The following is a 13,002-nucleotide window of genomic DNA, read 5'->3' as shown; positions in this document are numbered from 1 at the left end:
ATAAATTTATTATAAGGCTATATTCTTTGATCAATCTAATCTAATGATAAATGCTAATAGTTTTTATATATTTGTCTAAACTAAAAAAGTTTGTCATCTTGAGGATTGAGATGTGCCGAACAAGCTAACTATTTTATTTATATAGATTAAAAACTGTTTATTTATATAGTGCTCATTATATTACACAATACGTGAAGAGATCTACTCCTACCTCGCAAGAAAGATTTTAACCGTGAAAACGGCAGTGGTGAGTGGTTAGTAGAGTGGCTATTAGCCTAGAGTACTTTAACTTTATAAATACACGGAAGGAGATCAATTCAGTCCGTCTAGATGCCGCCTCTGAAGAACGGGTCGCCGAGGAAGGAGGCGGAGTAGGTGCCGCCGCCGTTGGGGAAGAGCGTGAGGAGGCAGACCAGGGCGAGCACGAACCCCCACGCGAAGCGGTCGTTGCCGAGCGGCGTGATCTCGTCCTGCGCTGGGATCTCCTCCCCGCCGCGGATGAAGGTGGCGAAGAGGCCCCACGCCAGGCACAGCACGCTGCCGCTGATGGCGCCCACGCCCAGCAGGACGGACGTGCCAAACGACAGCAGCGCCGCCGTGCCGCGCCCGAACAGCGCCTGCGCGATGCGCCCGCCCTCCAGCCGCCCGATCGGGAGCAGGTTCAGCGACGTCACCACGATGCCCAGGAGCCCCGCGAACGCCAGCGGGTCCACGGGCACGCCCACGCCCTCCACCGCGTTCGGGAGCACGTTCCCGAGCTCGTCGGCGTAGGGCCCGATCACCAGCTGCACGAACGACAACAGCGGGTTGTTGTAGAAGAATTCCGGCCGCACGAACCTGAACGCCACCATTGCAGTTGCAACCAGTGTCAGTGTCAGTCAGAACGGCTGTCACGAACGAACAGAAGATACGAGAGATGATGGTTGCATGCAGGAACTCACAGGGCGTTCTCGCCGCCGTTGAAGCTGCCGTCGGCGATGAACGCCGAGACGGCCAGCACCACCGACGTGATGTACGCACTGGCCGTGCGCGCGACTGGTATGTCGAACAGGGCCTTCTTGTTGGGCAGCAACGACTCGTAGTTGTTCATCACGCCGAGGCACCCTGTCCAGTTGGACGGCACGAGGAACGACGGGCTCAGCTTCACGCCGTACTTCGCCGCCGTCAGCCTCGTCGCGATCTGCCATCACATGATCATCATCAGCAGAGCACCACAAACGCAGCGAAAACATTCACAAGCAGCAGTGCACAGTAGGCCGGAGATTGTTGTGCCGCCGCTCGTACCTCAGAGACGCCGAGTATAGTGAGGAAGCCGCCGAACAGAGGAAGCACGTCAGATACGTAGTCGTCGAACGTGGCGCCGGGCTTGAGGAAGAAACCGCTCATGAGTGCAATCGTCCCGAAGGTCGTGACCGCCAACGCCACGGCGCTGAGGTATCCCCACGGCGTGCTCAGCTTGGTGATCTCGAGCTGGAGGTCGATCTCTGGCTTGGGCTGGACCATACACACCTGCTTTGTGATGTCGTCGTTCTTCTCCTCCATGAACCAGAGGGTGACCTCTGTTCCGGCGGCCTCGGAGATCTTCTTCTCCAGCTTAAGGCGCACCTCCTCAACGGGTTTACGCAGGTTCCCGATGAAGATCCCGCCGTCGCCGAATCTCCGGACGTCCACCGCGAAGAACGTGTCGTACCCGAAACAGCTTTTCAGCTGCACGCGGCACGGCAGTACCAATCGCCCAAGCTCAGATCTTTCTCCCATCTGATAATCAAAATCAAGCAGACCGAATTCAGGAGGGTAAGCAATTACCTTGTTGAGGTCGAGCGCCTTGAAGGTCTGCTCCGCCAGCTCCAGCCTCTGCTTCTCCCGGGCCAGCTGGTCCTTTACCAAGCCCCGGAACAGGCCGGCGACGGGGTTGGCGTCGGGCTCGCGGTCCAGCTCGCGGAGCTTCCTGTCGGCGCGCTTCTTCTCCAATTTGATGGCGGCCTCGATGGAGGGATTGCCCATGAACTTCTTGAACTCCTCGTCTGACTTCCAGTCCACCTCCTGCTGCTCGTCCGTGCTCCTCTTCTCCTCGCCGTCGCCGTCGCCTTCTCCTTGGCCTCTCTTATCTGCCTCTCCAACATGACCCGACGCCTTGGCCTCATCCACTCCTCCGACATGATGCGACGCCGTCTCCTCCTCCTGTTGCTCGCTGGAGGCCACGGAGACGGAGGACGCCGTGCCCGCCCTCTCCTCTTGCTCCTGCTGCAACGATCGCCTAACTACTGAATTACTCCTAAGAGGCCGAAGAGGTGGTCTGTACTGGTTCTCGGAGAAAAGAGGGATCCTGATTACTCTTGGGCTCTTGGCATGGCTGCGCTTCTACTAGTAGAAGCACTGCTGCTGCACAAGAGAGAAGATGCAAGAGAGGCAGACGCCATTGGGGGCGAGCTGCAGCCTGCGGAGCTTGACGGTTCTGTGCTTGTTCTACTTCTATTGTTTTGCTATGAGCTATGAGGTCAGACCCCATGGGAGAGCTTAAAAAGGTTTGGTATGGAACGGTGGAGTGGAGTGAAGAAGGAAGGTGAGGGTTCTAGAAGGTTTGAGAAGGCGCGCGCTGGGCCGGAGGAGTCGTGAAGAATGCGACGGTCGGAGGTGGCTGATCTGTGATTCTGTGCTGCGTGTAGTGTCGGAGTGGCGACGACGGAGTTGAGACCAAGGTGAGGCCCCGGCTTATCCAACTGCCCGGGGAAGATGTACACTTGGCGGCAGCTGGGCACGCTGCCTTGGAGCTTACTGTGTGTGGGTCCTGCCAACCTGAAAGGCTTCCTCAGTTTCATGTCATCAGCTCCTATCGAGTGCTCCCCCATTTTTTGACCCATCCTTGGGGTGGAGAAACAGCAGCAAAAGTGTATTCCGACTACTTCTGCCAAATACTCCGTTCGTTCTAAATTATGATATGCGTTGACTTTTCTAGATATATTAGTTTTAATATATACCTAGATGTAGCGTATATTTAAGTACATAGCAAAAGTTATGTATTTAGAAAAATTTAAAACATCTTATAATTTAGACCCAAGGGAGTAGTAAATTTTGATATTGTCATGACAACCCTTTAGATGTTGATTTTTAAAACCTACTGTACAACTCAAGGAAGTGTGATAATTCATCAATTTATTTTTTTTTGAAAATTTACTAGAATTTCATTAGTTTTTTGTGAACTCCAGAACTTCTAGAATTTTTTTTGGAACTTCCGAACACCTCTAGAAGTCGTAACCTTTGGACTTTGCTAATCTGATGCTTAGAAGATTGAAAGAAATTTCAGATCCTAGGGCTTGATTGGTTAACTTCCTAAATATGCCAAGAATTTGGCAAGCCATAATTTTGGCTATTGATTGGTTTGCTACTAAATCTTGCCAACCTCTCATATTTAGCTTGCCAAATTCATGGCAAATTTTTTACCTAATTTTGGTTTGCCAAATCTTTGGCATGACAAATTTTGTGCCCTTAGCCTATTCAAACACCTTCCCCTCTCTAAAGCTTATTGATCCTTTCACTTTTCTATAAAACATAATACATCCAATATACTGGCATTGATGATTAGAGTCTATAAAATTAAAGGATATATTTTATGATTATTGTGAGAATTTTTAAAATTTACCTTTTTTCCTAGTGCATCTCGTGATGATCAATGTTGAGGCTCCTTTAGAAACTAGAGTTAGTATTAATAAGATTGTTATTCATAACATGTGGTTCTTGATTATCCACCTTGCAATGCAGTCAACTCTAATCCACTCTTTTTCCAGGCCAAATCCGACGTGTTCCGTTCAATTCTATTTAACTTCAAAACAAAAAGGGTATATAATCAATAGTATAATTAATGTGGGTGTTAATAACAGTTACAATTAAACACTAGCAATATAGTGTTAATTCGCCTTTCTCTACCTGTTGCCCCATCTTTGTTTTTTCTGAAATATACAATACAACCACAGGCGTACGGACATATACACTTATACCTACAAACGGTTCAAATCGATAGATTTCGAGATCGACAAAATCACCATAGACGCCTTGCTGTTGATTGACACGTGGCCTACCAAAAAAAACACCATTAAATATTAAAATAAATTCAGAAAAATACAAGAACCCAAAATCGAATAAAGAACTGAGTGGGCAAGCTCTGTCATAAAGATAAAAGAATCTAACCATTTGATTTAGGCTCAATTTGCCTATCGGCCATGGTACAATGTTTTTCTCTCACAACAAATCAGCATCAGTTAGCTTATCAGCCACATAAACCAACTGCCGATCAGCTCAATACGGCCAATGGCACGGCAACACACGCTATTTTCTAGTTGAGTCGATAGCAATGCAAAGTGCTGGCAAGAGGCAACGGTTTTATTGATTTGGATAAGTTAAGCTACAGATACAATTTTACAAGTGGACCAGGTATATGAGTACATCTTATGAATAAGATACTAAGCCAGCATCGCAGGCGTGTTATTGCCAAACAATTTTTTTTTTGGTTCGGCAAATGCTCCCAACTAGGTTTTAGTCTGCTCTTCTTCACCTTCAAAATTGTACTTACACACAGGTGGATGAACCTGGTGATGCAGATACCGGATAGGAACAATGCCCTTTTGTACCTTCAGCCTTCAGACGTCACCACCTCCGCACCAGTGATGTGAGTAACTGCAAGACACCAGCTAAATGAGAAACAGCTCACAGGAACGAGGAAAACTGCTTACTGAAGAACAAAGAAACACAAAGCCTGTACATATCACATTTAATTAGGTCATAAACAATAACCAACATCGTTCAGTTTTTATCCTATTAGTTTAAGAGCTGTTCCAAGTTCCTGCCTTGTGGCAAACATGAGTTCTCCATTCATATCACATATGAATCATAATCTAGCAATGGTTTCTCTTGCATATAATGTCAACTCATTTTGTAATAAATGATAAGGAATACAGTCCAGCCTATCATCTTCTCCTAGTCCTGACCCTATTGCAAATATGAGCTTCGAAGTTTTGATAATAATGTTGGGATGGGTTGAGGGAAAAGGAAGGGCATCCAATGATCCAAATGGCAAGCAGCTAATAGTCTAAGAGTTCGGTACAAAAAATTTTGTGTTATAATGATGAAAGAAATAAATTGCAATTTCCATGTCATTTTATTGTTTGAACAATGAGAGCACATAAACCTTAAAAACAACATGCAACTGCATACATTTGTAATTGCCTGCTATGTCTGGAATTATATCTAGTTACAGGTTTACAGCACAACAAAAGAGATCTCAAACTTTCTTCAAGCGAAAACTAGATACCGTTGGTCAAATATATCATATATGTGCCAACAGTGCCTATGTTTGATGTTTCATAACAGATTCAGAATATTACAGTGGCAAAATTTTCAGTGAATCTTTTTCAGTTCGTGAAACTACTGACCTCAAAAAGCTCAAAAGGACTTCCACGCCGGTAGACATCATCCTGCTGCTTTTGCTGGTTGGAAAGAAGTTGGGATACCAAGGCACGCCATGCAGTTAACAAGACCCCTGTACTTCCCATGGTTACCAAGATAAAAGGAGTTGGTGGAAGATGACCAGACGTCACTGCTCGGATGGCAAGTCCCAACTAACACGAGAAAGAGAATCATTGTAAACATCAGACATTATACATCAGAAAACACACCGACTCTAGTTAATGAGATATGAAAATGTTGTAAAGTTCAGAACATAAGTAAATGCAGTGGTACATTTAGATGAATGTACAAGACCACATGGGAAAAACAGTGGTGCCTGCTTTTAATAAAAAAAAACTGCGACAGTTAATCACTTTTATGCAAGATCTCCAAGAAAAGCATAGTTTTTCTTGCTACTCAAATCACTATGTTGAAGGGCTGAAGCATGTTAATTGCAATTTAACAGTATTGTATGTCCGACACTACACAAATGAAACAACCACTGGTTAGGCCTTGAGTAATGGATTTGCTCCTGTCTAATTATCATGGAAAAATGACTTTGCTCCAAATACTAGAGTAAATCACCTAGTAGTGTAGCTAGGAGACAGGCAATAGTCTGTTTGGATCACTTGTTCAACTAATTAAAAGCATCTAGATTTGTTTAGCAAGATTTGTCTACGAAATTCACACATTTCCTAGAGCTGGGTATTTGTAGCTTCAGAAAACCTTGGATCTGGAGCAGGAGGCATGTTGGTTGCAATTACATGACAGATGACTCGTTTCGTTTATAGTTTGGACTAAATATAAATATTCAAACCACTTTAATTTAGTCTACAAATTGCAGATCCAACATCCAAAGCTGGAGCTATGCCAAACGGGCCCTTAGTGATGCCTACAAAACCTTATTAAGAGGAGGTTTCTTATCAATAAGGCATTCAAGCATGTTGAAAACTTAGTTGGCCATCCCCCAAGAGATTCATATGTGGTGGAAACAGACAAGAGAACCAAATAGCCAAATACCTAGATCAAATAATTGCACGAATATATGAGACGCAGAAATAACTGTAGTTTGTAATGTACAACTCAAAGACAAATGCACTCATGCAAGCAACAGACAACAATGACGGATGACAGCAGATGGTGTTACACGGGTGGAAAACTTCAGAAAGGCTCAGCTTACAAAAACATTATTGACCTTGGATAAAAAAAACAAGCATCAAGATAACATTTCATCATGGCACATGCTTGGAACCGTAGAATTACAGAATTGATAATTACCGGTATCCCAAGAGCCCATGATTTAGCTGCAGTGATAACAGCATTTCCCACGCCATTGCGCCCTTTCGCATCATCGCCAAATCCACCAAGGAGGTAGGCGCTCAGCAGCCACCCTGCAGAAGACCCAAATCCCTGAGCAAACCATAACCATCCATTCGCGCGCCAGATGTACAGCAACCATGAAAAGGCCCCATTTCGGATTTTCCCTAACCAGCAATGAAGGGGTCAGCCGTCTTGAACGTCTCGGCGTCGAGGACGGGAAGGCCATGGCTGAACCTCCCAATCGCGGAGAACAGCAGCAGGCAGAACACGTCCCCGCCGGCCAGAAGACCCAGCTTCCTGCGAACGAACGCGGAGCAGGAATCAGCGAACAGGGTCGAAGCAATGAGGCCACGAGAATGGGAAGGGCGCGTGGCGTGTGACAGGATAAGGTAGGTACGCGTAGGAGACGAGCTTGGACTCGGTGCCCGCATCCCCGGGCTTCTCAATCTGGATGACGCCCTCGAGCGGCACGCCGTCGTCGGCGACGCGGACGAGGACCGGGTCCTCGGTGGCGGCTGCCGCGGGGGCGGAGCCGGAGGGGCCCTCGCCCGCGGCGGCTGGGGTCGACGCGAGGCGGCGCGGGGCTTGGTCGGTGCCAGCGCCGGACAGCGCGAGGCGGCGGCGCACGAGGCGAGGGTTGGCGAAGAGCGGGTAGGGGTTGGTGGTGGAGGGCCCCGGCGGCTTCGACGGCAGCCGCCGCGCGGAGAGGGAGCCGTTCGCGGCCTGGCTGACGAGCAGCATCCTCGCAGGTGAGGAGGTGGGGAGGGAGCCAGGGAGGGAGGGTGGGATTTGCACCTGGGTTTGGGTGGTCTAAATTTTGCTTTGTGACGGTCTTAAAATTGGGAGAAGGCAGCAGCGGGAGGCGAAGAGGTCGGAAGTCGGAACGAACCACGATGGTGTGGAGGCCGCGGCGGGCCCGGGCAGTCGTTTGATCCGGAGCCGACGATGTGACACGGAGGTGTGTTTGGTCCGTGGAAGTCGTTTGATCCGGAGCCGACGATGTGACACGGAGTCGTTTGATCCGGAGCCGACGATGTGACACGGAGGTGTGTTTGGTCCGTAGAATGGAATCACACCAGGTGATGCATCACGTGTTTATCACATGAATTTTAAGGAAATCAATTCATTTCTCATGCATATACTAATTAATAGCTTATGAGGAATAATATAGTGATAGATCAACTCATTTTATTCTACAAACCAAATAAAAAAGTGAGGAGTAAGAAGATGATAGACCACCTCATTCCTCGAACTAAACACACCCGGTGAGTGAGGAATGGGAGGGGAGCCGTGTGTCCTAAAATCTGTCCGTCCTGAAAAGTTAAAAAAAACTATCAGTCCGTTCGCTTGATCGTAAACGATCGTGGATTATAAGCCAGAACAATATTTTTCTCTCACACCAAACTAGCCAGCAGTAATAATCTACGATCGTTTCAGCCGAAACGAATAGGCTGTATATGGATAGTCCATATCTCAATCTGAATATTTAATGTCCAACTGTATCGAAATTTGGATACTCAAAATCGGATTTCTGATATGTATACGAGATAGATCCGAATGATGTATGGGAAAATTAGTTCTATAGCATTGAAAGATAGGTACGTTTGGAAAATACCATTCAAAGTTTGCCGATCCGTAAAATAGTATTGAAAGAACGAACGTTACCCTAAATTAGCATTTTATCACGTTTGCCGTTAACGCCGTTCCTGACTATTCATTTCGATGGAGGCGGCGCGGCCATCGGCGCCCAAGTGGCTGCCGTAGGCGCCGGACTTGACTTCCTGGACCCGGCGCCGGACTTGACTTCCTGGACTCGGACGCCCCGGTGCAGGCACGCGACGGCGACGCGCGCCTCCTGCACGGCCACCGAGAGGAGCCCGCTGACACAGCGCAAAAGATTCCTGGATCGCCGCCTAGTTCCCGACGAAGGAGAAGGTGCCGCCCGTGGCCTCCGCGGCGGCGTGGTCGATGTCAAAGCCGAACGTGAGGATCGGCGCCGGCCGGCTGCTTTGACGGCACGAGGACGGCGTAGCTCTTGGTGCCGTCGGGACTGACGCTTGTCCAGCAGCCGGAAGTGTCCTTCCCGTCGGAGAGGAGGATCATGCCGGTGACATGCGAGCGAGGCGGGTCAGCAAACGGTCATGGTAGCATCCGCCAGGTGCAAGTCGCGTTCGCTGCACTCCATGGTCCAGGGCTCCAGTCCGAGATACAGGCCGCGCTGCGTTGCGGTGAACCCACGAGTTTTTTTTTTTTTTTGATAAATCGACTGGGTGGAGGATCCCCCACCTGAGATTATATTGATTTCAGTGACCCTCTAGGCCAGATGTTTGAAATACATAGCAGTACACGGTTCAAAGATAAGACTAGTTCAGGTTTACATTGTGGCAGTAAGGTTTACATTGTGGCAGTAAGGATAGAGCTGCCCATGCATCTGCTGTCTGCCTATCTTTTCTTGGCAGATGGACTCGCCACAGGTTTGCCTCTGTCTTGCACGCTGCCAAAGCGCCTGCCAGCGTAGTCCGATCATCCCGGAAGACCGTGTTGTTCCTGCGTTTCCAGATGTGCCAGCAGCATAAGAGCAAGAATGTTCCAAAAATGAGTTTGTGGTATGTGTGGTGGTGGCATGATCTCTTGCAACTTCTGAACACCCCACGAGGTTGGCGTCCGTGTCCACGCCTCGGCCCGCATCAATGTAACTAGCGCATCTCCGCTCGTAGCTCTGCTCGCTGTTTGCGGCCGCCGAACGCTCAATCTGTTGATTGACCATATTAATTGTTTCAGCCATGTACGTATATAATTATATTTCCATCTTTTGCAGATCATCGTGCCGCGCAGCGCCGCTGCACCTCGCAAGGGCAGCTCCATTGGCGGTGCGTCCTCCTAGCGGTGCCACATGTTGACGTCGTCGTTGGAAACCACGCGCATGGCAGCCGCGAATGGCGAGCGAAGGCGCGCGGGCGCTAGTAGCCTCACGGAGTCACCGCAGCAGAGCGCGTGTCTACGCCCCGGCGGAAGATGCCATGGCCGTTCGTGAGCCGGAGGAAAATCATTGAGTACAGGCTTGGACGGACCAAACGACGACCAACAGATGACGTTAACTGCAAATATGACGGAATGCTAGTTTAGGGGAACGTTTAATCCTTTTGATGCTATTTTACGGAACGGCGAACTTTCAATGTTATTTTTCAAAATTGGTCATCTTCAGATGCTATAGAACTAATTTTCCCATGATGTATCAGGTTCTAACATCCGAGAAAAACTATGAGATAACACGGGATATATGGAAAATACAGGATATCCATCTGCATCCTATCCGGTTTCATCCCCACCTCCTCGCTTGGAAACCTTTGGTGGGTGGCCATGTTGTTTTATTATTCTTTCATCTCAGGACGGATTTCCAAAATAATTTGACTCTAATCAGTTTTCTCCTCATTTTTCTTTGGCTTCGACGAAGATGAGCTTTAGCGGAAAAGGCTAGGTACCTTCTAAATGAAATAATCTAGCTGTTCGGCTGATGGTTTGTGCAGCTGATAAGCTGTCTGAAGTTGATTTTATTGTGAGAGAAAAGTATTGTTACATGACTGATAAGTTCAAGCGAATAGGGCCCACATTTGTTCAGGCCATTGGTTTGTGTAGATCTGGATCCAATACAAAATAGCTGTTTTTTTTTATTTAGGATGGAAAGGGAGCCAGCTAACACTATAGAAAGGCTATACCATTTGCTGCTTGGATTCTGCAGGAATTTATGACATCTGAATTTGAACTATTTTTAATTGCTGTACTGCAATATGACACAATAAAACACACCATCAATGATAATACAAAATTTATAGCTCCACTCAGAAGCTGAATAACAGGAAATACGATTTCTGAATTCTGATGCCAATAAAATTCGAGCAGATTTCCTGAATAACGTTGGGACCAATGATCCAAATTTTGAAAGGCACAAAAGATAGCATGGATTTTATGTTACCGATATTTCTGGAAGTTCCAAACTTCCATTTCGAAGGAAGAGCCAGGACTTCGAACTTTGCTTTCAAATTGTACTAGCTGTATAATATCCAGATGTGCAGCGTACCTCAAGAACTACACAACCAAAGTAGAGTAAACCATCAACTTGGATACTTACAATGCACGATTCACAATGCAACAATTCAAAATCGATAACCATCAAGATATCAAAGTAAGCCAAACATCTCAACATACAGTATACATGAAGCTTGGCACAATAGTATCTCACAGGTGCATATTGATGGAGAAGACACTTGCAGCAGACAATCTTGAAAGTTCGGGAATCAAAGACACCGAAAATGCTTTCCAACAGAAGTAACTTATAAGAGCATCTCCAAGAGTTCTCCATATTTTATTTCCATAGAGAGGAAAAAAAAAGAGGCTATCTCCAAGAATACCCCATATTTAACTTCCAAAATATCAAAATTGTGACCCCACACTCTTTTTTCTATGCGGTTTTTATTTTTTCCGTCGCAAGTTGCCGCCGCTTCCCTTCATGGTCCTGCCGATCACCAGCCCACAGTAACCGGCGGCAGCCAGCCACGGCCGGCTCCCTTCTCCCCGCAGGTACATCCCAGCCGACCGCCAGGCACTGCATAGTACCATGCAACAGGCAAGCACTCCAATGCAAACAAAGTTGCTGGCTGCCGGACCTCAACACAAGCTAGCAGTAGACGAAGGAACACAGTACCATGCAACACAGGCCTTGAGAATTTACGCAGAAAGATCCACGACAGAGCATCGTCCTGCGCTTGGCGGCCGTGATCACGTACCGTCGCGTGCGCGTGTTTGCGCAGCACGAGGCCGGTAAGGGCTTCGCCGTCGCCGTCGTGAACACCGCGAGCGCTCTAGGCCGCAGTTCGAACTGTTGAAAGGATCTAAACAATGCCTAGAGGGGGTGAATAGGCGTATCTAAAAATTTCTGCTTAATCTCAAAGTCAAATATCAGTGACAGTCGAAAGTCCCAACAGTTTGAATCAGGACTTCCGGCACCCGGAAGTTCCGACGCAAACAACCGGGAGTTCCGGCATCTACGAGAATTGCACTATAAGTGCTAAAACGAACTTTGAGTGAAAGATATCTTACAACCCCACTCCCTAGTGGTAAGGTGAAGTGTTGGGGTTGCTTATTTGACGCCGAAAGGTTACCACTTCGTAGATCGAGTTCAAACCCTAAGAGGAGAGTTGGGGAGGAAGACAAACCAACAAGAACAAATATGATAGCACAAATCTCAACAACAACAACAAGCACGCGGGACATAATAATTTATCTTGAGGTTCGGCAACCCCACAAAGGAACTTCTACGTCCTCGTTGTTGAGGTGACCACCAAGGTCGGAGTCTTTTCCACATCCTTGCCTCTCTCAAAGCAACCACAAAGGTTACTTGAGCTTTTCACTAAGAAATCAAGGGTAATACAAACTTTCCAAGGCTCTTCCACAAGATGGAAGCTCTTTGGCGACGCCTAGCCGGCTAGGGTTCCAAGAACCCAAGAGTAATAGATGCAAATCCAACCGGCTTGACGAAGAAATCAAGTGCTCAAGCTTGCCAAAGTGATTCTCTCACTCAATCCACTCTCCTTTCACTCAAAACCCTAGGGGAATCAAAGATTAGAGCAAAGAAGAGAGGAGAGAGGTGCCTTGAATGCTTGAGAGTTGTTTTGGACGAAGGCTGGTGAGCAATGAATGAGTGGTTCATGGTTAGAAGAGATGAGAGAGCTATTTATACTCATAGTAGAAACCAACCGTTCAGATCTGAGTCGAAAGTTCCGACACAGATCACCAGAATTTTCGGCCCCTCTACAAAACATTGTTCAAGGCATAGTCAAAGATGGTCAACACAGCTGAAAGCATCTAGGCCCTTAGTTGGGTTTTGGTGATTAATGACAATACGTGATTACTGTGACTAACGTGTGTTTTGCAGAGACAATTAAGTTAGGTCACGGTAATGGAGATCGATTGGGCAATCAAGGTGGCCATGCCCCTACGATGGAAATCGTTTCGGTTTTCAAAGGATGGACGACAAGGTTAAGGATGGACTAGTTCTAAGTGCCGTTTAGTGTTGAAGAGACACTTAGAGTAGTTAAGGACTTTATTTTTTTTCTTTGGCCGTACTATTAAGGGGGGTATGGACGGGTAGCTTGACCAAGATGAGTCTAGTGAGTTAGGTGTGGTGCACACTTATTAAAACTAGCACTAGGTAGCTCCAAAACAGCCCTTAGATCCAATAGAGAA

General features: G+C 47.3%; 1 protein-coding gene and 1 pseudogene across 2 annotated transcripts; both read right to left on the bottom strand.

The window, feature by feature from the left end:
- Positions 1–248: 248 nt before the first annotated feature.
- LOC136519142 (probable zinc metalloprotease EGY3, chloroplastic) lies at positions 249–2,879 on the bottom strand (annotated as a pseudogene).
- Positions 2,880–3,900: 1,021 nt separating this feature from the next.
- LOC136519158 (uncharacterized) lies at positions 3,901–7,554 on the bottom strand. 2 transcript variants are annotated; one of them, XR_010774734.1, is made up of 6 exons: positions 7,157–7,554; positions 6,929–7,056; positions 6,718–6,830; positions 5,427–5,612; positions 4,568–4,671; positions 3,901–4,072 (listed from the first exon to the last, which is right to left on the bottom strand). XR_010774734.1 is itself a non-coding variant. In XM_066512785.1 (5 exons), the coding sequence occupies exons 1-5, from the start codon at positions 7,498–7,500 to the stop codon at positions 4,642–4,644; spliced, it is 801 nt and encodes a 266-aa protein (XP_066368882.1). In that variant the 5' UTR covers positions 7,501–7,553; the 3' UTR covers positions 4,348–4,641. The 2 variants fall into 2 exon arrangements, 1 of the variants encoding a protein (XP_066368882.1); XM_066512785.1 differs by lacking the exon at positions 3,901–4,072 and having other exon boundaries at positions 4,348–4,671; positions 7,157–7,553.
- Positions 7,555–13,002: the final 5,448 nt, after the last annotated feature.

This window comes from Miscanthus floridulus, chromosome 2 (genome assembly GCF_019320115.1).
Source record: "Miscanthus floridulus cultivar M001 chromosome 2, ASM1932011v1, whole genome shotgun sequence".
In the NCBI taxonomy this organism is placed as follows: domain Eukaryota; kingdom Viridiplantae; phylum Streptophyta; class Magnoliopsida; order Poales; family Poaceae; genus Miscanthus; species Miscanthus floridulus.
Note: the sequence above shows the minus strand (reverse complement) of the source record. Positions and strands in the feature narration are given on the sequence as shown.

Bases quoted from the DNA above. Each gene is read 5' to 3' on its own strand.
- LOC136519158 (XM_066512785.1), bottom strand. From the start codon at position 7,500: ATGCTGCTCGTCAGCCAGGCCGCGAACGGCTCCCTCTCCGCGCGGCGG. The intron at 5,613-6,717 runs GTAATTATCAAT...TTCTCGTGTTAG, and splicing joins CATGGGCTCTTGGGATACCG to TTGGGACTTGCCATCCGAGC. The intron at 4,672-5,426 runs GTCAGTAGTTTC...GGTGTCTTGCAG, and splicing joins GTCCTTTTGAGCTTTTTGAG to TTACTCACATCACTGGTGCG.